Source organism: Diceros bicornis, chromosome 16 (assembly GCF_020826845.1).
Source record: "Diceros bicornis minor isolate mBicDic1 chromosome 16, mDicBic1.mat.cur, whole genome shotgun sequence".
Classification (NCBI taxonomy): Eukaryota; Metazoa; Chordata; class Mammalia; order Perissodactyla; family Rhinocerotidae; genus Diceros; species Diceros bicornis.
In genome coordinates this window covers 13,487,768-13,511,371 of record NC_080755.1, presented here as the reverse complement: position 1 = coordinate 13,511,371, position 23,604 = coordinate 13,487,768, and the positions used below count along the sequence as shown (strand labels likewise).

Here is a 23,604-nt window from a genome sequence, read left to right as displayed (position 1 = left end):
TGCCTGCCCACCTGGAGACTTCTCGTGATGCAAGATAATTAAATATTGTTATTCCTAAGTCACTGTTGGACAAGTTTCCTGTAGCTGAAAGTATTTTTAATTGGTAGGAATGGTGTGAGCCCAATATTCTGGAAACAGTGAAACAAAAGAGTTTTAATATTTCTCACTAATGCATTCATGAAATTATCATAAACTACTTTCTAGCGATTACTTTTTTGTAGATAAAAACTCACAAAGAAACAATTTAAAATGGTAGAATTTCTTTTAATATAATGATATATATGTATGCACATATTCTATTTTAAAAAGAAGCTTGTAAACTATAATCATTATAAAACATAAATTAGCCTTAATTTAATATTAGCAGAGTAAAAGAGCATGTATAGAAGTCATTCTAACATTTCTGCATTTGCCTTTTAACGTTAGAATACATAGAATTTAGCATATTGTATTTTATCTTATTTCAGTTTTCATATTATCATCATTAGGTATAAATACCTTTAGGAATGTGCTGACTTATAACTTACATTCAAACACCCAAAATCTCTCAGCAGTTATTAAAGTACCATTAAACCACCTAAAATGAGTAATCTAAAAAAATACTAGCCTAAATTAAAACCCTGAGGAATTAAAATCTTTTTACACAATAGTTTTGGTTACGTGCAATTCCATGTTTGTACTACTTGATTTAAGGTCATACTTGGTAAGGCATAGTAGAAATAAAATCTACATAAGTTACAATCTAAATCTATATTACATTTCTTGCTACAAAGTTGTTTTGTTTCCTCAAAAAGTAGTTTTTGCATGTCATTCTGGACCTCTTCACCACTTGCTGACTTATTTGCTTTATACACAGTAGTTAAAATTTGTGCACCACGCTGAGCTCCCTTTACATGGTGGTTCGGACAAAATGCACCCGAAAAACTACATGCTAGAGAGTTCATGTCCATGCTCGACCACGGCCTGCATGAACTGCTGGTAGACTCGATCCATGTAAGTGGACTGCCTTGGCCAGATTCCTTCCAGAAAACCAATATGGCCTCCATAAGAAGTAAGGACCAAAGCAACATTGGGATTTTGCTTAGCAGTTTCTATTGGAATAGCTTGGGGGAAAAAAGGGTGGGGAGGTAAGAGAGAGGTAGGAGAGAGAAAAAATACATTACCAATTTTTGTTAGGAAAAGTGTATGCCTTTATCATTTCCAATCATTATAAACCAAAACACCATTAAACATATAAATATTTGTAATGAGTATGGCTAGTGGAATAAGTCTGACTAATTTATATCAACCACCTTAGTCTTCTAACAGTCCATGTTTATGGTTATGTACTGGACCATCATTTCTTTTTTTTTTTTTTTTAAAGATTTTATTTATTTATTTTTTCCCCCAAAGCCCCAGCAGATAGTTGTATGTCATAGCTGCACATCCTTCTAGTTGCTGTATGTGGGACGCGGCCTCAGCATGGCCGGAGAAGCGGTGCGTCGGTGCACGCCCGGGATCCGAACCCGGGCCGTCAGCAGCGGAGCGCGTGCACTTAACCGCTAAGCCACCGGGCCGGCCCTGGACCATCGTTTCTGGAAAAAATCAATCCAAGCAACAGTATAGGCCCAGTCTTATTTTGAGAAATTAAAGTAAGATAATTCAAGGAATAGTGAATACTTACATTTTGCTACAAGATTCCCACTTAGGTGTTACAGCAGGGAAAAAAACACAACTAATCTTTTTACCTTTGTGAGAGTTATAAATTCATTACGTATGACTTTGGTTAACTTTACATGAAGTTAGATTCCAGGCGCCAATTGGTGGTTGTGTTAAGGATTCAAAATTGTGATATGATTTAGATAGTAAAAACATATATAAATAGCAAAAAAGAATGGAATAAAATACTCCCAAGTGGTAACAGTGTTTATCTTTGGGTAGTGAAACACTGGTGATTATTGTTTTTCTTCCTCCTCTATTTCTGTTTATAGTCAGGAGAAAGAAAAACTGTATTTTGAAAATATAGTTGCTGTATTTAAATAATTCACCAGTAATGACAGTCTTTTCATTTGCTCTTCAAAATCTGAGTAAAACATAGGGGCCGGCACGGTGGCGCAAGCGGTAAAGTGTGCGCACTCCACTGCGGAGCCCCAGGGTTCGCTAGTTCGGATCCCAGGCGCACAGTGACACACCACTTGGGAAGCCATGCTGTGGCGGCGTCCCCTATAAAGTGGAGGAAGATGGGCACGGATGTTAGCCCAGGGCCAATCTTCCTCAGCAAAAAAAGAGGAGGATTGGCAGATGTTAGCACAGGGCTGATCTCACACACACACAAAAAAAATCTGAGTAAAACCTTGACTCTAAAGATATGAATCATAGTTGGTTTTTTTTCTCCCATGCTTCGAGTTCAACAGTGAAAATGTTTTGATTTAAGATCTATAACAGATCACAACCTGGCATGAGAAGCGTTTTGATTTCAGATATTACTAAATCTTATCTAACTAAGATAACATGGTTGATGTAATATCTTTGCCCAATATCTTGGGCAAAGTCTTAGGGGTGAATGAACTAATGAAAGGTAAGAGATCTTTCCACCCTGCTCCTCTAAGGAAGGAAAGGAAGCTGACACACTACCGGAGAACTGAGCCGCTTCCAAGGCAGAACGGCTGCTGTGCCTAAACTGCCTGTTGAGATGATGCTCTACATTTGACCCCTCACAGCCCTCCCTGAAGGATAAACTTAGAGATCCTAAATCAGCAAGTGAAGTCCTGGTCTAAAAGGGGTCCTGAACTCACGTCGCTAGCCAGCCACACCTAAAAATAGACATCTCCTATTTTGGCATCAGGTGTGAGAGCTTAAGGGGGGGCAGGGGAAATGACTGATGCTACTTTTGCTTTTCCTTTTTCACCTTACTTTAAGGGCTTAGATTTAGAGTCCTTCATTTGCCTCTAATAGAATTATGAAGAGCCCCAATTTCACACTCTGGATACACTCAGGAATTTCTAACACTGATAGTCACAGTCATATCAGAAGAACAAAAGGCTGTGTCACATTTGAGTCATGTGAAAGATGCCGGCTGCCTGTGCTCTCAGAATGCAGACAATTGTCCACTATTTCAATGTGGCGAGACTATTTTAAGGGCTCAAGAAAGAAAAGGAAATAATGAATTTAACCCTCAATGAACTGGGTGAGGTTAAATGCTGAGAAATTTCTGATGGTAGAAGGGTCAGTGACATATAAAAATAGATGAAGGAATACTAGACTTCCTTAATCAATGAAAATAGGCTAAACAATCACTGTGTAATTCAACTGAAATTAAAGTTCACAGTTTCATTTTCTAATTTGTGGTCAAAGGCCACAAGTTCCAGCCATCTAAATTACCTGTGACTAATGATAAATCATATAATAAAATGATATCTCCTAGAGAGATATCATTTATTTTTATATACTTTGGGGATTTTCTGAAATTTTGACAATACATATGTATTGTGTTTGTAGTTAGAGTAATTTTTTTTAATGAAGTAGTTGGGGGAAAATGTGTTAAAAGTATTTAGAAGGGAAATAAGGAGAAAAAGTTTTATCAAAAATTTTTGTGAAATTTCAATAGAAAAAGAGTAGAGGTCAAGTCTACTGATCCTTAAGATACGACTACATCTAATCATCTCACACTGGGCCGGCCCGTGGCTTAGCGGTTAAGTGCGCGCTCTGCTGCTGGAGGCCCGGGTTTGGATCCCCAGTGCGCACCGACGCACCGCTTCTCCGGCCATGCTGAGGCCGCAGCCCACATACAGCAACTAGAAGGATGTGTAGCTATGACATACAACTATCTACTGGGGCTTTGGGGGAAAAGAATAAATAAAAAAAAATTATAATCATCTCACATTGCTTCAATGCACACATATGCATATGTATCTTTGCTACCAAATTCCATATTCTTGATTTAAGAGAGCAAGGAAATTAATTTGGGCATAATTTTCCTTTACACAATCTCCAGGGAGAAAACAAAGACTGTTTCCCTTCAAATATGACCATGTAGTCTGAATGTGCCACACCGTGTCATTGGGGTATTCAAGGACATCATGTTCATAAAGTCTCAAGTTCTCTTCCAGGCTAAAAGGGGAGAAAAATTCCAAAGCCTTCTGTACAGGAACCTCAGGAAGAAAAGGCAAGTGACGAGGGAAAGATACTGTAACAGAATCTGTCCAAAGAACATCATTTGGTGTATTTAATAAGAAGGAAAGGTTGTAAAAAATGAGGACAAGCAAAATATTGAGAGTCATAATTTGTTCTGAGGCTCTCACAGTGGATTAGATAAGGGTCTCTGAAAACGTTTAAAGTGATCTGAGACATTTAGATACTAAATTATGAGTATCTAGCTATTTTTTTCTGTTTATCACAGTGGAAAACATATAACTGACATTTCATTTCTTACTACTCAATTTTCTTAAAAAGAACAATATTTTAAAACAGCTAATTCATGTCAAAATGTATACAAAGACGTTAATTTTACCATGACTGGGTGAAAAAACGTCATCCACAGAATTCAGACACAGCACTGGGATCCTTACTGACTTCAGTCTACGATTTGGACTGGCATCAGTGTAGTAATCGTCGATTGTTCGGTATCCAAACATGACCGAAGTGAATCGCTTATCAAACTCTCTGATGGATTTAGCCTAAAAAACAAAAACAGATTATATCTATTCTTGGAATCAAATGACAAAATAACAGTATACATAAATTTTCCCTCCTACCTTCATGACATGATCCATGTCAATCTGCTTTACAAACATATGCCGGTGCCTGGAACAAAAGAATTTCAAAAGTGAAAAGTTAAGGCCATCCCCATCTCAAACATACCTAAAATACATAATAATAAATAACTTCACCTAGCACAGGGCACAAAGTTGGTACTCAGTAAATATTTACTTAATCAGACATAGCAGGAGTACATTGATATTTGTCCTGAAGACATTTTTTAAAAGTACTTTTTTCTTAACTGAGAAAGAATGAACTAGTTTTGTAATAATAAACATAAGTGTTGTTTCATAACAAATTGTACCTACACACTGCTGCTAGTAAACCACTTTGGCTAAAATGCCTTACTTAAGCCAGAAGCTTACAATGAGATAAATCATCTGAAGACATTATTTTTTTAATTGTTATACTGAAAGTTAGAATTTATATTTTTGTACACTTATATTTCAAACGTTGGTCATTTTTATTGTATTTTAATTCAAATCATTCTCCTCACTTTTCTTGCGACAGTAGCAAGAAACCACATTATATGATGATTATTCACTATTTTTAGCAATATTTTATAATTACCATCTGTAATTTAACAAATAGGTTAAGTTTAATCTAAGGTTTAGTGTCAACTGTTGGGACACCTATGGTTTTCAGTAAGTCATGCACAAATTAACTATACTTTTAATTTAGAGTTTATATTTAAATTTATCAATTCACTTAAAAATACATGGTAACAATCACCAAAAAATAAACAGAAACATCTCTATGTTCTTTGCTACCATACCATTTAACTGTTAGAAGATACACAAACAATTCTAGAAAAACTAATGCAAAGACAGTATTTTGATAACATTATGAACTGTGGGGGCTGAGAATACCCAAGTGAACTGCACTCTCCTAAGCCTCTAAAACATACTATGCTTGTAGGCACACGCTTAAGGAATCATATTATTCAGCACTGAAAAAACACATACTACTTAGGAGAGATTTAGGTATTGATAAGATTAGCAACAAGTAGAAAATCCAGGGAAATAGCCCACAATATTACTCAACACATTGAGTATTAACGTTTTTAGTCTTTTAGAGTAATTTAGAACAGTGATTCAAAGTGGGGGCACATCCCGTAGGGGTTGTACAAGATAATCCATTGGGGTACAGAAAGAAAACATTAAAACTTTTATCTATATTTGTAGTTTATACTTAAAATCTTTTTATTTTTGTACATATTTACCATATAAAGAATATTTTGGTGTAGTAGTAAATGCATATAATGTAAACATAAATATACATATTTTAGCAGTGTTATGCTTTAAAACTTTTTACTGTTGGGGCACGTAATCCAAAAAGTTTGGCAGCATTGGGTTTTTTTTGTTCGTTTTTTTTATAATTTTATTTATTTATTTTTCCCCCAAAGCCCCAGTAGACAGTTGTATGTCATAGTTGCACATCCTTCTAGTTGCTGTATGTGGGACGCAGCCTCAGCATGGCTGGAGAAGCCATGCTTTGGTGCGAGCCTGGGATCTGAACCCGGGCCGCCAGTAGCAGAGCGCACGCTCTTAACCGCTAAGCCACGGGGCCGGCCCCAGCATTGAGTTTTAAAGATGACTCACTTATTAACTGAAGACTGGAGGCAAGTCGTTAAATAATAATTAAAAAGCAGCCAGTTCAGTGGTTTCTCCAATGACTCTGAGCAAGCAAAAACATTCCAACCAACTGAAAAAGTTGCAGCTGCCTTCAAAGGAGTTTTTGGCCCAATTTTGCCCAGGTAATTTAAAAGCAGCATTCTAAAATGAGAAGAAACAGTAAATTTAGTAATGAATTTGTCATATCTCTCAAGACACCCCATTTTTTTCTTTCTTTGTTTTTTTTCTGAGGAAGATTCGCCCTGAGCTAATATCCACTGCCAATCTTCCTCTTTTTGTACGTGAGCTGTCACCACAGCATGGCCACTGTCAGACAACCGGTGTAGGTCCAGGCCCAGGAACTGAACCTGGGCCACCAAAGCAGAGCGCACCGAACTTAACCACTAGGCCACCAGGGCTGGCCTCTGAGACATCCCATTTCTAACTATGGACTTTACATTAACTATGGAGAAGAAAAATATAAACCAGTGTTTAAGTCTTCTATCTTGGGAAAGCATGCAAGTTATCTTCATTCTTTCCTTACATTCATATACTTATTTATCTTGCAGTTGACTCTTGTGAATGGGACAAAGCGTACAGTTATTGCCTATATGTGTATCCTTCTATGAAGTAAAACATGAGAGAAATCTACCATAAGAGTGGTTTCCTTTTTTTTTTTTTTTCTCAAAATGATGTTGGGGACTTATTAAAAATTTGCAAATCCCTGGGCCCCAGCCTCCAGGTGAATGTTTAATTTAGTATATGAGAAGTGTTTTTCTATAAAAGGCCACACAGTAAATGTTTTGGGCTTTGCCGGCCATTTAACCTCTGTTGCAACTGCTCAACCCTGCGATTGCAGTGCAAAAGCAGCTGTAGACAATACATAAATGAATGGATGTGACCACATTCCAACAAGACATTATATACGGACACTGAAATGTGAATCTCATATAATTTTCACATGTCATGAAATATTGTTCTTCTTTTGATTTTTTTCAACCATTTAAAAATATAATAACCATTCTTAGCTCTTGGACTGTACAAAAACAGACAGCTGGCCAGATTTGGCCTTCGGGCTGTGGTTTGCCAACCCTTGGCATAGATGAAAGAGAACAGAGGGAGTGGTTTTCAAACGTGGCTGCACATAGGAATCACCTGGGGAGTTTTTAAAACCATTACAGATGTCTGGGTCACACCCCAGAGCTTCTGGGTAATCGGCCTGGGCAGCCTTTCTAGTTGCCTAGCCTCCTTGCACCTATATACAGCAAGTCTCTGAAGGACTCCATAGTCTGGAGTTAGACTTTCTGAGTTGTAGCAGAGCAAGTGGCCCCTCAAGTCACTTGTTTTCTCTTCCTACTCCTTCCTGTTATTTGTCCTTATCTCCTATCATATATTTTCCTCTTGTTCTATCAATTTTCCTGACTCTAATCTGGTTCTACTTTGGTAAGAGCGACAAGAATGGAATTTAATCTAATCCCAATGTCAGAAATCTGTTTAACACTGCCAAGGAAGAGAAAGGATGATATCCTAAGTTCTTTTTCTCATTATATTTTCCGTTCTTTATTTTTCCAATTGCCCAGGTTCTGAAATAGGAGAAATGGGTAAAAATTCTCTCTCATTCTTTTTTCCAAACCAAATGGCTTACAGGAATGGAATAACGTTTTAGATCAAAAGTGGAAATTTCGTTTTGACTCTTCACAATGATTGTATTTCTTGTACACAGTACTGTGGTTCAATAAGCCATTTAAAGGATAATACTTACTGTCCTGCAAAGGGTTCCTTCCAGGGTTCTAGTTTTGGTGGTCCTATTCTTTGGCTGGAGGTCTGAGACTTCTGGGAGGCTGGTATAATGGGCAAATGGGAAGGATCGGAAGGGAAGCTCTCAGGAGTAGGAAGGACCAGGTGTAGCCATGACCAAGAAGGTGGGGATGCTTCTTGGTTATTACTCAGAAGCAAAATAATGTCAAGATATTACCCGAAAAATGTGTTTTACTTCGACAGGAAAAGGACTCCATTTTTTCACCAAAAGAAAAAAATTACCAACAACAACAGCAATAAAAGGGCGAGATGGAGAAAGAACCCATGGATTAAGAGACTTAAGGGGCATATCCCAATGTGTGGACTTTGGGCTCCCCGACTCAAACAAACTGTAAAATCCAACCAACCAACCAACAATCAGTTGTCAAAATATGACACTGACTGAATATTTGATGATATTTAGGAATTATTGTTAGTTTTGTTCAAGTGTGATAACGGTATTGTGGTGTTTGTTTTAAGAGAGACTACCTTTTAGAAATACCTACTGAAATATTTATAAATGATATCTGAGATATATTTAAAAATAATCAGAAATTGGGAGGGAATAGGGGCTGATACAAATAAACAAGATTATCCATGAGTTGATAATTACTGAAGCTGTGTGATGAGAGTTGATTATTACTGAAGCTAGAAGATGAGTACATATGGGGGCTCATTATACTCTTCTCTTTACTTTTATGTATACCTGGAATTTACTATACATTTTTTAAACTTGTTTACCAGCTTATTAGGAGACTGGAATCCGACTGGGTCTAAAGCAGTGTGGGTTCCTTGGCTGGGCTCAGTTCTGGCTCAAAGCTTCTACTTGGCCCGAGGCATCACGGGCTTGGGAATAACCCCAGTCTAGGGGGGTTGGGGGGCCCTGGCCATAAGGATCTTCGACAGACTATGCTTTTGTCTGCTGCATCGCCAAAAGAAAAAATGTGTCAAGCTGTAAAACACATCCCCAAGAGGGAAACCCACTTGGGGACGTGTCACAGCGCTAGGCAACTAGAAAGAGTGCTTCCTTCAAACAATTTACAAGACATTAATATTCAACCGGCTGCAAAGGACAATGGTCAAGTTCTGCCTTCAGGCACTGAGGCTTCAATGCGACATGAATAGGCATTTCCAGGAGCTTCTGAATAGAGAATCTGGGCCTGTTGATGTGAAGTCTGGCCTTAAAAAAGTCAAGAATTTATATGATTAAGGGAAAAAAGTTCAGCTGGCAGCCTCTCCTTTAAGAGTCACATCATGGGGCAAGGGAAACAGAAGTGAAACACTGTCCATTAAGCACAATTCAGAGACTCAGCCCAGGGTTTTCCGCACTGATTCAGATTTCTTCCGTTAGTAGGTCAAGTCAGACCTTCCATGCTAATGTAAAATACGTGTTCTTTTCTGAGTTTTACGTTTATCAGAATCTAATAAGCTGTAGTGAAAGCCTATTTTTCAGTCTATCATTTGCAAAGGCTATTCATTTTCAAGTAAATATGCTCCTAAGATGTTTTGAAAATTGAAATGACAGATAAATCAATTACAAAATTAAGAAAAAATATCATTTTCTATCTCATCTGTTTGCTGATTTAAAAAAGTAGTTTTGGACAATGGTTTAGGGAATCTAAGCATAGTAAAATGCCAGGTAATAAAAATTTTGGATTTTATTAAGCTCACTATCATTAGAATAAAACTATAAACAATTATTAGTAGAAATGAGCCTAAATATATACATGGCATAAAAATTCCAAATAAGCCCCAATGTAATTGCAAGCAGCACAAATTATAATAATATACATATGCCTAAAATAGCAGCTGGAGTAGGTGGTTAACAACAAAATTTCACAGCTTCTAGAAGAGCATTCCATTGTAGGTCCATTTGCCCAGCAACAAAACAAAACAAAACAAAACAAAACAAAACAAAACGAAACGAACACCACCTGGGGAAAAACAATTTTGAAGGCCTCTTCAGTTGGAGAGAGCAAGAAGTGATTATTTCTAGGATTGGAGTGATGAAAGTCAGGCTACAGGTTCAGCTTCCTGAGTGGTCCAGGAGAGCACAGTTACAGGGATGGCTGGGAGCACATCAGGGAATCTGAAGGTCGACATGGCAGCTACCGAGTGACAGAAATCAGCTCCACGGGGTTCAGACCAGCCTTCAGATTTACAAAACCCTGAGTACCCCAAGGAGGTACTTGTATCCTTTTTACCACAGAACCAGTAGTCAAGGAAAATATTAAAATTCACCTGAATTAATTCCTTCATTCATTGAACCACATATGGTGAAATATGATAAAAATAACCAAACATTTATTTTAAAATGTCTATGTAGCTTATAGTCTTCTGAAAGAGTCAGTCGCTAAGACCATTGCCCTCAGACATTTTGGAAAGGAAAAACCTTACCCTCCCATTGAAACCCCTGCTGCCAGAAAAGGAGCACAAGGGTACAGACTGTGTACGTGGTGAATAACTGTCTCCAAGTCTTCAGTGTTAGCACAACAGTAAGTCCTTGGCGTCTGTAAGCAGTGACAGGTAAAGCACAAACATTAAAATTATGAGGTTAACGATTTGTGTAACGCAGAAATGTAAAAAAGCGCAAGAAGTCATAAATATGAGAAAATAACCTTTGTTTGCACATACTATTAGTAATAATAATTTATCATTTTCATATCTTGCAGTACACATATATACCATTTAAAGTCAACACTATTCAAGTTGGCAGTAACAAAATCATGCAAGGAAGCCTTGATGGAAATGGGGCAAGACCAATACAAATACCTTAAATTAAACAGACACGCAGTACCATACTCAAATGTGTCTCTGACTTAACAAGAACAGAGTCAATTTAGGAAAAAAAATGTGGAGAATTATACTTTTTTACAGAAAAAAAACACTTATGCTTGACAAAGCCAAAGCAATTCTTTATTAAAAAAACAAACAAGCAGGCAAGAGAACAAAAAAGGCTTTCCAATAATGCCACAGAAAATTTAAATTGTGGCTCCTTTCCAACTGGGGAACTGTTTTCTCTATCCTGAGTGTTATCTACCAATGAAGGGGTGTGGTTTTCTGGTACTGCCTTCATTTTAGATCAAGCAATATTCAGTCTGATTTATTAATTAAATATTTTCTTCTACAATAATATATTCATGTAGTCCCAGCTGCGCTTCACTGCAACAGACACTTAAGACGTTAAAATATGTAAAGCTGATTATACCTCAATACATAATACATCAAAACAAATGATTTTCACGTGAACTGCATCAATAAGGGCTCTGTTTCTAGCAAAAAAGCTTCACCGATGTCTCATTTTAGATCTGGGAAGAGAGGGAAATCCCCTCTGTAGATAGATGTAAGAGTGTGTGTACAAATAGAGTATATGTGAGATAAAATGACCAGAAATTTAATAACAAGGAGCAGAATCTGGTAACTTTAATGCACCACCCCAATTTTAATATTCCAATAAATCATGATTGCAATAGGAAGGTTGTGTGTCACCCACCATTGAATCACTAATGAGTAGCCTGAGAAAAATCACAATTTTCAATGATCCCTCCAATTAAACTCAAGCCTAAAACACTACCTATTGCCTACAATTATCTTTTTGAGATCTGCAAATATGAAGCTCTCCAAAAGACAAATGTTAACCTGACAGTATTTACAATGGCTAATGTGTATTGAACAATTAAATTTGTGCCCACAAAACCCTGAGGAAGATCCTATATCTATTTTATAAATAGGAAACTGAGTTTAGAGAGGTTGAACGACTCCTGGAACACCTTAACAGCTAATAAGTGACTAAGCTGAGATACTTTTAAAAATACTTTGTGACGAAATGCAGGGGCTGGCCCCGTGGCTTAGCGGTTAGGTGAATGCACTCCGGTGGCGGCCCAGGTTCAGATCCCGGGCGTGAACCGACGCACTGCTTCTCCGGCCATGCTGAGGCCGCGTCCCACATACAACAGCTAGAAGGATGTTCAGCTATGACATACAACTATCTACTGGACCTTTGGGGGAAAAAATAAATAAATAAAATTAAAAAAAAAATACTTTGTGATGAAATGCATTTGAGGGGCACAAATTCAGTGTAAAATCTAAATAGAACAATATCTACTACCAAGCTCATTCATAGTGACTGCAGAATTTGTCACAAGAATTCAGGTGAAAAAATCATCCTTACTCGGTATTTTTATTACATGTGAGTCTATTCATATTGCATAGCTTTAAAATTTCGGAATTATTTATGAACAGTCATCAACATGTACTCTTGTTATGCAGGCTTGAAGTGAGGCGTGTGTGCACATGTAAGTACGCATGCACACACACACATACACATGAACATACACACAGAGTTAGGGTATGAGAAAAATGGCCTATGGAAAATTATTAGGATCAAAGACTCCTAGTGCCAGGAAGGACCATAATAGCACCTGGTTCCTTATTTACACATGAGGAAATTGAGGCTCAGCAAAGTTGAGTAACTTGCCAATGGTCACAAAGAAGCAGAGCATGGATTATGTTTGTAATAAGTAAACCAATTCTTGTAAAGCACTGGGATTCCATGAGAGATTTAGTAAATAACTCAATATCTGGTACCCTCAGATATAGGAACTGATTTTTCCTTAAATGTTTTTTTTAATAAATGGATTACATTCAGATCAAAACTGATAATACTGGTATGGATCCAAGTCGCCAGAACTCAGCAAATCTGGAGCCTTTTAAGCATGATCTGCCTCCTGCCGTCTGTTCCCTTGGCTTCTGTGATGGCACTATCCTGTTCTCCTCCTGCTTCGGCAGAAATTTTCTTCAGGTCTGAAGATACATCTAGCAGCTTTTTTGACAAAAACTGTTGGTTAATTCTCAGTTGCTAGGGCTGCTAATGCAACCAGCAACTATCTCATTGCAGTCATTCCTGTCTTTTGCCACGCTTCCAGAACAGAGGTAGAGTAAGCCACGCGTAAACAGAAAAGGGATGAAGGAAGACTTGGCAGGACTCAGCTGGGTGGTGAAAACGCCTTTTAGAGTGAGATGAGGATGGGAAGGTATTCTGGAACAGTGCAGAAAATCTAAAGGATAGATAACCCTCCAGCAGATGTTTGGGCATAAATGTTTTATAAGTTATATAGAATAATTTGACAATAATTACAAACCAAGATTGTTCAAATTGTTCAACTGTAACTATGATCAGACAAAAGCAACAGTAATTTGCTTAATGGCTGTTAGGGGTTAGTTTTTAAAAAGCATTCAAGAGAATAATGAAATAAAATTAATTCTTAATTATTCATACATAATAGAAGCGAAAAGAATAAAGCATATATTTTACATTTATCTATGGACTACATCTAATGTATTCTTCTTAATCAGCTTCAAACAAACTGATTTCTCCCTAACCTGAAAGAGAATTTTCTTGTCCTGGTTTAGAAGTCATTTGTTTTAAAATGCAAATTTCGTTAAGAAAAATTTTTTTTTTTGTCTAGAAACAAATTAAAATTCACCCTTGGGCCGGCCCCGTGGCTTAGTGGTTAAGTGCGCGCGCCGCACTCCGCTGCTGGTGGCCCGGGTTCGGATCCTGGGCGCGCACCGACACACCGCTTCTCCGGCCATGCTGAGGCCTCGTCCCACATACAGCAACTAGAAGGATGTGCAGCTATGACATACAACTATCTACTGGGGCTTTGGGGGGAAAAAAAAAATAAATAAAATCTTTAAAAAAAAAAAATTCACCCTTAATCAGGCAGCCTGACTCTCCCTAGCTATTCTGGGAGATTAATTTGCCAATCTGCAGTGGAAGCCATAACCCTGGACCCTTCTCTCAATGCTGGGACTGCCTGCCACACATCCAGTACTGAACTGGGCCATCTGGTAAAAAGATTTTAGTTTTCTGCTCAGAAAAAAGGAAAACTGAAAAAGACAAGCAATGTCCTTTTAAAAGTCATTTAAGTTTCACATTTACTTTATTATAAGATCTTGATAATCATCAGGAGCTTAGAATATGTCATCTTACAGTCTTTCTCTCAAATATTTAATGATCTCTACTCAAATATTTGATAAGATGCTGCTTAAATGAACTCTGTGATTCTTGTGTGGATGTAGGCCCCCCAAAATGAATAATCCTTTTATAATAGGACTAATTATGCTTTTTAATGATTTCTGCAGTGTGCTTTTGTTGTTATTGTTGTTTTGTTTTCATTCTATCCACCCCCAGTCCAGTACCTAGTAAACTGACCAGATCATTCTCAGGAAAATTGATCTTATTTTTGGAAGATGAGTTTGTGAAATAAGGAGTCAGAGAAAATAGAAGTATGTGTACATAAATAAAACCCGCACTTCAATGAACAATCATTTCGCCCAGTCATTGATAGACATATAAAACGACCAAGTGTCTAAATTTGGGATATTGCTAATTATTTAAAATAACCAACCACAAAGTAAAGGGCCCCAGGAAATATCCTGGCCACTACTGAGGCCAAGAGGGCCTATGTGCCATGTTCCTGCTAACATCACCTCTAGATGGTGATGGTACACGCTCATGCAGTCATGCTATACAAGCTACACCAATAAATGAGCACAGTTTTGTTAGTGGCTTAGAGTAGGTCAGCCAGGCACACAGGAGTTATCCTCAGTCCAGTCTCTTAAGAAGCAAACCTCATGCTCTCCCCTGGCTGGGTTTGGGGCCAAAGGTGACTCACCTGGGCCAGGGTCCTAATGGAGGCTGCCATATCCAGGACTACCCACCACCTCGCAATGCTTTTCAGTCCTGCCTGCACATTAGACTCACTGGAGTGTGTTAAGACAGATTACAGACACCTGGACTCCACCCACGACCAAATGAATCAGAATCTTTGGGGGATGGGGTCCAGGGATCAGTATTTTCTAAAGCTTCCCAGAGGATTCTAATGTGTAGCCAGGGTTGAGAACCAACTGCTTGAAGAGAATAAAGAAACAGGGTGAGAGTGGAGCCAAGAGAGGAGGAGGCTGCAGTGATGAGAATGATAAAACCTATCTAGAGTGACTCGAGGAGAGGAAAATCTAGTTCCTCGGGGATTCCTTGCACTGCGTGGGGAAGTACTGCCAAGCATCTCATTCCTTATAGGATCTCCTGGCACATATGAGACATTCAATAAATGGTAGCTAGCTATTAAATTATTGTTATTATTATTCCTAAAATTTTAAAATTATTTAAATATTCTTCTGCTTTTATTTGAAAATTGTTTAGAGAATCGTACAATCCTTTGGGTACCCACCACTTACAACAGCTGACATTACTGAACTGGATCTATCAATGTTAGGAGAAAATTCTAAAGGATTCAGTGCATTCAGACTCACATCTGCCTGAGATCAACCTTCCTGGGTTGTTCTGATGGGCGTCAAGGGAGGAGGGAGAAGTTATCTTTGGAGCACGTAGGAAAGGGCCACTTGGGTGGGACACAATGGTTGTTGAATAGGAAGGTATTGGGTGTGGGAAAGGGGGTGCCTGAAGGTACGATTCTGACAGCTGAATTGTGCCCAGGCTGGCCCTACCCTAGATGCTCCTTCTCTCTCAGACCATAAGGGAGGTCCTTAATCCCTTCTGAATGCATCCTGCAGGAAACAGGGCTCCTGAGGGGAAGGAGCCCTACATCCTTCCTACCCCACAAGCTTCCATGAAAAAGCTAAGGTGAAAAAGCTCAGTAGGAAACAAGAGCAGATTTCTCTAGATCTGTGTCCTTAATTAACCACCAAAGAACCTGAGGTTGAGGCAAGAACCCTCTCTTTGAAACCACTCTTTATCTCCACCCCCAGGTTTTCAGGCTGACTTGACTTAAAGACAGTGCTGAAAGATTAGACACTCGACTGGACAGTCTGAGTGCCTGCCCTGAGACCACTAATGAGCTTTATGACCCCAGGCCAGTCACCCCACTTCTCCAGAGGCATCCTCATCTATGAAACGAGGCTTTTAGGATTAGAGGATCTCGGAGGCAGAGCTAATCAAAGTGCCAGTCCAGGAAGAGATAAGGGGCTGACATCAGAATATAAATCAGCATGCTGCTTCTCTCATCAAGAGAGGATTGCTACGAGAAAAAAAAATCTGCTCACCTCAATAGGGTGCTTGGAGCTGAAGCTAGTTTACATTCTGTCGCAGCCCCCCAACCTGTCAGGGACTGGTATCAGAGAGTTTGAGATGTGGAAGCTGGTCCACAAACCAACCACACTTGGAGCAGCACTGCTTAGAAGTATCTTCCAGCTTCATTCCCCCTGTTGGCCCTCCCTTACGTGCTGAACGGGCTGTAACTTGAACTGGAAAGTTCCTGAAGGAGGCTTTTCTTTTTAACAGGTTTACGAGACATGATTCACATATCATACAATTCACCCATTTAAAATGTACAATTCAATGTTTTTTGGTATATTCAGAGTTGTGCAACCACCACCACAATTTTGGAACATTTTTATCACCCCACAAAGAAACTCTACCATTAGCAGTCATCCTCCCTCCCCCAGCCCTAAGCAACCACTAACTTGCTTTCTTTCTGTCACCATAGATTTGCCTATTCTGAATATTTCATATAAATGGAATCATACAATATGTAATATTTTGTGACTGGCTTTTTTCAGTTGGCATAATGTTTTCAGGGTTCAGCCATGTTGTAGCATGTATCAGTACTCCATTTCTTTTTTAATGCTGAATAATACTCCATGATATGGATATAGCACATTTTATTTATCCATCTGTCCTTTGATGCACATCTGGGTTTTTTCTACCTTTTGGTTATTATGAATAATGCTGCTATAAATATTTGTGTACAAGTTATTGTGTGAACATATATTTTCATTTCTCTTGGGTATATACCTAGGAATGGAATTGCTGGATTATCGGTAACTCAATGTTTAACTTTTTGAGAAATTGCCAGACCATTTTCCAAAATGGCTAGGAGAGTTTTCTTGTTGGTCCTAGGGACACAGAAGTGTGTATGACCCTATAACCAAAAGGAAAGGGACCCCTATGTAGCTTTCAATAAACTCAATTTTGGCTGAGTTTTTTGTAAATTATCATTCCTAAACTAAGCTGGAAACATGATAGTTTACAAAGTAATAATTAATATCAGGGAGTTTGTGGGTAACTTGGATTCCTGGATTCCTATTCTTGAAAACCAAACCGGAGAGAGGAAGAAAAGGTACCATGTACTCTGAGGGCTCCAAGAACCCTGCAGGAATATCTGAGGATCAGTCTACTGAGGCCAGGACTATGTGTCTCCTGCAGGTAACAGCCCCAGGGAGGGCAACGTGCAGGCTTCTCATTTCCTAGCGAGCAAGGCTTTTGGCTTTTGATCCTGCAATGACTAATTGGAAATGAGGACAATATGGTGGTGGGAAATGTCTACTTTCTTATTCTGCTGTGCAGGAGCCATAGTAACCCTTATAAATTCTAAGTCTATCACCAACATATTCCAGCAAACCTTTTACTTTTGCATTTCTTCCACTCCTAGGAGATCTGCTTAATACCCTAAATCCCATTTCACTTTTGCTAGCTCTTTTAGGTTCATTTCAGTTAGAGGCAGTTCCTTCCTGTTTGAATTGCTGATTCATCTTTTATTCTTTTTTATGCCTACCTAAGGTCTTACTGACTCTGGGTCTGAGCTACATTAAATCCTTTCTGGAACAAGGTAAGGTATAAATAAACATAGAGTTCCTCTAGTCTGATATAATAATTGTTCATAGCTCTAAGGCAGAAAGAAGGGTTATCAAGAGATCTAAATATCAAAGCTAGCTCTAATAATCAACACTGGCATCTCATTTTTGTGATCCGTTAGGGTGCAAGAAGTATGTATTAAGTTATAATTAATTTACTCCCTTAAATTTCTTTTTTAAAGCAGTTGTTCTAAAAGGATATAATTATAACTACATTTTGGTCATTTTACATCCTTATTCTTTCTTAAATTAGATCCCATTAGCCTTTATGATCAGATATTTGCTGGGAGTACTAGTTCATCAGAATTCAATCCAGGGCGCTGGATAAGACTCCAGAGACCAAGCTACTTCTATTCTCTGAGAACTTAGTGAATTCTTTAAAATAATAATAATAAAGAAGTTTGTCTATATACTCTCCCTTTGTAAGAACTCAAAGTGTTCTCCGAGATTTTTCAAAAATCTAATTAAAGTTTATGGCTAAAAGTTACCGGGTTGCTGCATTCTTTCAAAGTAAATTTCTGATTAACTTCCAATGGTAAGGGTAGAAAGTTTTTCAAGTTTCCTCCTTTCTTTCTCTCCTCCTTCCTATTTGTCATTTTCTAAGATTCTACCCACAGACCTCTCCCCTTAACTCTACAAACTCTCCCTAAGCGATGTCAACCACTCCCGAGCTCCAAGTACCATTTGTGCACTGACAATCCATTTCTTTCTCTAGCCTGTACATCTCTCCTGAGAGCCAGGTTTACTAGAAATTTCCACCTGGATGATCTAAAAGCACCCTAAACATCTAAAACTGCATTTGTTATTTTTATTACACCAAAATCTTGTAAATTCTCCTAAATGTCCTATTTCAGTAAATATTACCTTTTACCATACTAGCCTTTTAGAAGTCAGCAAAGTTAGAAATGTCAACCTTGACTCCCTTCTCTTTGCTTCCCACAATACAATTAATACTATTCTTTCTGCCCCATGAATACCCCTGATCTTTGTTCTCTCCTCTTCAGCCCTCCTACATCTGCTTTCAAACTCTGGGTAGGTCTACAGTAACTGCCTTCTAACAGGTCTCCCAGCCTCCAGCCTCCTTCCCCTCCAGCTGTTTTCTATACACCGCTGCCATGGTCCTCTTTCTAAAACATGACCAGGATCAAATTATTTTATACGTCAATTATACCTCAATAAAGCTGAAATTAAAAAAAAAAAGTCAACAGTTTGATGCTAGGTTCCTGGCGATTCTACACAAGACTCTTCAAAATCTAGTCCTACCTCTTCTAGAAGAATATCTGTCACTTCCTGAATAACGAGAGGGAGTACAAGAACATAAGCACAGAGTCAGACTGCCTGGGTCTAATCCTGGCTCTGAATTTCTTGGCTAGGGCAAGTTCTTAAGCTATTTATGCCTCATTTTCTTCATCTGCAAAATGGGGATGATGGTGGCTGTGCTTACCTAAATCACTGGGTTGTTTCTACTGCTGAATTTTAAGTCCAAAAAGACATAACTGATATATTCTAAGGACTCAATAAATATTAAATAAAATTTTCATCACCATTAGCCTTCCAAAGTAAGTACTTGCTATTCCATGCTCTTTTTTTTTTTTTTTTTTTTTTGTGAGGAAGCTCAGCCCTGAGCTAACATCCATGCTAATCCTTCTCTTTTTGCTGAGGAAGACCGGCTCTGAGCTAACATCTATTGCCAATCCTCCTCCTTTTTTTTTTCCCCAAAGCCCCAGTAGATAGTTGTATGTCATAGTTGCACATCCTTCTAGTTGCTGTATGTGGGACGCGGCCTCAGCATGGCCGGAGAAGCGGCGCGTCAGTGTGCACCCGGGATCTGAACCCGGGCCGCCAGTAGCGGAGCGCGCGCACTTAACTGCTAAGCCACGGGGCCGGCCCTCCCATGCTCTTTAATACCTTGTTCTTTATGCTGAGAAAGCTTCTCTGTCCCCTCTTCTGTTTCAATAATACAGCCTTCAAGATCCAACTCACATTTACCTCCACTATGGTGTTCTCCTGTTTCCCTGAGGTAGTTAGTTACTCCTTCCCTTTATGCTCTGTAGCCTTAAAAAATCTTGCTACGGTTATACTTAGCACTGTACTGTGCATATTTTTATGTATCTGACTCTCTCCTGCAATTGAAGTTAAAGCTCCTAAGGGTTAGGGTTGTGTCTAATAATGTGTATACTCCTCACCCTACTGTTTTGTTCATTGCCTGGTGTGATAGGCATACAACATGGATTTGCTGAATGAGCAGATCTTTGTCCCTCACTTTATGGGAACTAATAGACTTTACTTTGCAGCACATTATTTTCTTGAGAGCCTCAGACCATGTCTTCCCCGTCTTTGTGTCCGAAGCACCTGGAAGGATACAGAGCAGACAAAAGCTGCTCAAAAACAAGTTGTTTGGTGACAAATTCAAATCTTCCCCTTCAGAGTGCCTACCCTCTGTCTATTAGATTCCTAAAGGCTGGACTAAATAAGGCAATGTGAACCTTCACATCAAACTATTTATTATGAGGCACTTGAGTAAGACCATAAACACTTTATAACTTTAGCTTTTGAAATCATATTGATCTTGATTCCTTCCAGGGCCTAAGTCACTGTAAAGCCAAGTGCAAGAGCTCCTTTTATTCCCAAGTTCTCATAAAGTACTGACATTTGTGACAAGATTGTCAATTTTTATTTCCAGCATAACTTAATTAATTATAGTCTTAATATCATTCTCTGTCAATGACTTAAAAATAAAATTTCTTTCAATTCTGGTAGAACTGCCTTCGATCTGTTGAAGCGCTGAGGGACCAAAAGTTGAAAAACTTCAAGAAAATTTCAGTGAGTGTAATAGTTTTCATTCCAACCCATAAGTTTAACATCAGATAGGGTGATAATTTTCTAAGAGGTCGAAGAACTCCTACCCTAGCAAAAATTTTAGGGGTTAGAAGGAAAAAAAAGCTGATTTAAATAAAAGGATTTAAATAATATTTCCTCTACGAAAACTTTGGCTGGAAAATAGGCATATGACATACAGTCAAGCTGTTTCATGATAAAACTGAATTTTCTAAGTGAAAAAAAGTATCATTACACTGGTGAATTTGTTTTCTACTAGTTAATTTTTATTTTTTTATTATTATTATTTTTTAAATAATTTTATTTATTTATTTTTCCCTCCAAAGCCCCAGTAGATAGTTGTATGTCATAGCTGCACATCCTTCTAGTTGCTGTATGTGGGACGCGGCCTCAACATGGCCGGAGAAGCAGTGCTTTGGTGCGCGCCCGGATCTGAACCCCGGCCGCCAGCAGCGGAGCGCGCGCTCTTAACCGCTAAGCCACGGGGCGGGCCATCTACTAGTTAATTTTTAAAGAAAACGTGTTTTGTATTAAAAAGGATATAGATAAATATCTCTTGATGGTAAAATATAGTAAGTACAAAAGTTAAGTTATAAAATACAACCTTAATTTTTATAAAAATAGAAATATACTGCATATATTTTATTTATATATAAGATCTGGATGAACATAGACTAAGGGGATTTCCCTGGTTGTGTAATTATGGGTCATGTAAATTTCCTTTTTTTCTATGTGTATTTTTCCACAATGTACTTGTATGGTTTACGTAATAAGAGTTATTTTAAATAAAAAAGAATGTACTTAAAAAAAGACAAAATCGTCCCATTTGCAACAACATGGATGGACCTGGAGGGTATTACGTTAAGTGAAATAAGCCAGAAAGAGAAAGACAAACAGTGCATGATTTCACTCATATGTGGAAGATAAACCAACACACAGACAGATAGAACTATTTAGTGGTTACCAGGGGCTAGGGGGGTGGGGGTAAGGCACAAGGGGTGGAGGGATGCACTTATATGGTGACTGATAAACAATAATGTACAACAAAAATTTCACAATAAAAAAAAGAGAAAGAGAAATTAGGAAAAAAAAAAAAAGAATGTACTTTTCGTTATAAAACTGGAAATGATTCTTTTAAAAATTAAGCTGTTGGGGCCGGCCTGGTGGCGCAAGTGGCTGGGTGTCCACACTCCGCTGCGGCAGCCCGGGGATCCCGGGTGCGCACCCACGTGCTGCTTGTCAGGCCACGCTGTGGCGGCGTCCCAGATAAAGTAGAGGAAGATGGGCACGGATGTTAGCCCAGGGCCAGTCTTCCTCAGCAAAAAGAGGAGGATTGGCAGATGTTAGCTCAGGGCTGATCTTTCTCACAAAATAAATAAAATAAAATAAAAATAAAAATTAAGCTGTTGTCATTAATTTAAATTTACTTACCAAGAGATTCTCCCCCGCCATTCCTCTGTTGTTAAAAACCACACATCTAAAAACCAGGAAAGTAATTTTTGTTATTTTTACACATGATTCTTGCTCACAATATAATATTAAAATCATCTTACTAGCACTCTTTTAGAGCACCAAAAATTTTTAAACGTCTGTCCTAAAGACATGAGAATGTTTGATAATCTCATCTAAATGAACTAAAATACATTTCCAGCTCTCTAAATTCAACATGTGGGTTCAAATCAGAAAACTGTATATTGAAATGATGTTAAATTTTCCTACCAAAAGCCGAATTTTTACAACTTCTGCCTATGCATGTGCGTAGGCTTCCAATAAGTATTATTAAAACAATTCTAAATACAAGTCAAATTTAAACGTTTTGCCTCAGATAAAAAAAAAATGTCCTCTACCTATTCTATTTGTAACATTAATAAGTGTCTATCCCTATCCTAACAAATAGCTCTTGTTTCCTCAAGGCTCAGCAAACATGGAGACTGGAATTTTACCTGAGGTGAAAACACTGCCACAGGTAGAGCTGCAAGGAGCCTGGCACCTGAGCTGGCAGGATGGGCCCCCTCTATGCTACTGCTCAGTGTTCAGCTGACCTAGGGGAGGAAAGACTACCTGCGTAATCTTTCCCTCTCGTGGGTCAAGGATCACATGTAAAGGGCTTAGGGCAGTGTTGGCTCACGGTAAGTACACAACGACAGTCAGCTGTTGGTAGCAATGGTACTTGTAGCGCCACGCTAGCTTTTAAAAAGTCATTCTGCATTTAAAATATTTCACTCTCATTTAACTTTCAGCCAACCATAACCCTAGATGTGTATTTGTTGCCATCTTCAAACAAAATCCCGACTTGAGCCTGCACAGGTTCTCTTTTATTTATTGAATCTATATTCATGTCGATTAAAATTCATTTTGTCTGTTTACTTATCCAATCAATCAAGGCCACTAAAGGTTCTAACTTCCTTCTTTCATGGTGCTGCTGATCACTGTATAGGTTCAGGCACCGATGAACTGACTGCCTTACAGAACATTCACAACTCGGACTCTCCTCTCAGCGGGGTTAGATTTCAGTGTGGCATTCAGGATATGTTTCTGCAAAGGAAGACTTTCTTGCATCTGAAAGGTCATACAGAGAATTTTATTAGGCCCAACTGAAAGAAGAGAAATGTTCAAAAAGCTCAGAAATCTGATTTGAGAAAAAGCTAGAAACATTACATTTTATTGACTAGTCAAAGGAAGATCTTAAATATACTATAAAAACATGCAGAAAAGTTAAAGTAGGTGTCAGTTAGTGCCTAATCTTTTCTTGCTAACAAGAATGGCAAGACAGACTAGACATAAATAAAATTTAAGTTAGCCACTTGTATTTACTTGCATAGCACAGGAATTGGGACTAAAGTTAATTGTGACCTTGAACCTTGAAGATCCTAGTCATCCAGAAAAGAACCACTTTTAGAGTGCAAATACTACATAAGGATAAAAATGGCTTCTGGGGCAAGATATTATCATGTGACTGCCA

The 23,604-nt window shown here is 38.4% G+C and overlaps 1 protein-coding gene across 1 annotated transcript in view; it reads right to left on the bottom strand.

The window, feature by feature from the left end:
- Window positions 1-257: 257 nt before the first annotated feature.
- Window positions 258-23,604, bottom strand: part of ABHD3 (abhydrolase domain containing 3, phospholipase) — a 37,085-nt gene continuing 13,738 nt past the window's right edge. Inside the window, exons 4-9 of the mRNA XM_058556826.1 lie at window positions 22,074-22,119; window positions 10,545-10,657; window positions 6,339-6,512; window positions 4,734-4,782; window positions 4,490-4,655; window positions 258-1,103 (exon numbers count right to left, since the gene is read on the bottom strand). Of these exons, the coding sequence (XP_058412809.1) occupies window positions 925-1,103; window positions 4,490-4,655; window positions 4,734-4,782; window positions 6,339-6,512; window positions 10,545-10,657; window positions 22,074-22,119 (727 nt within the window). The 3' untranslated portion in view covers window positions 258-924. The remainder of the gene's footprint in view (window positions 1,104-4,489; window positions 4,656-4,733; window positions 4,783-6,338; window positions 6,513-10,544; window positions 10,658-22,073; window positions 22,120-23,604) is intronic.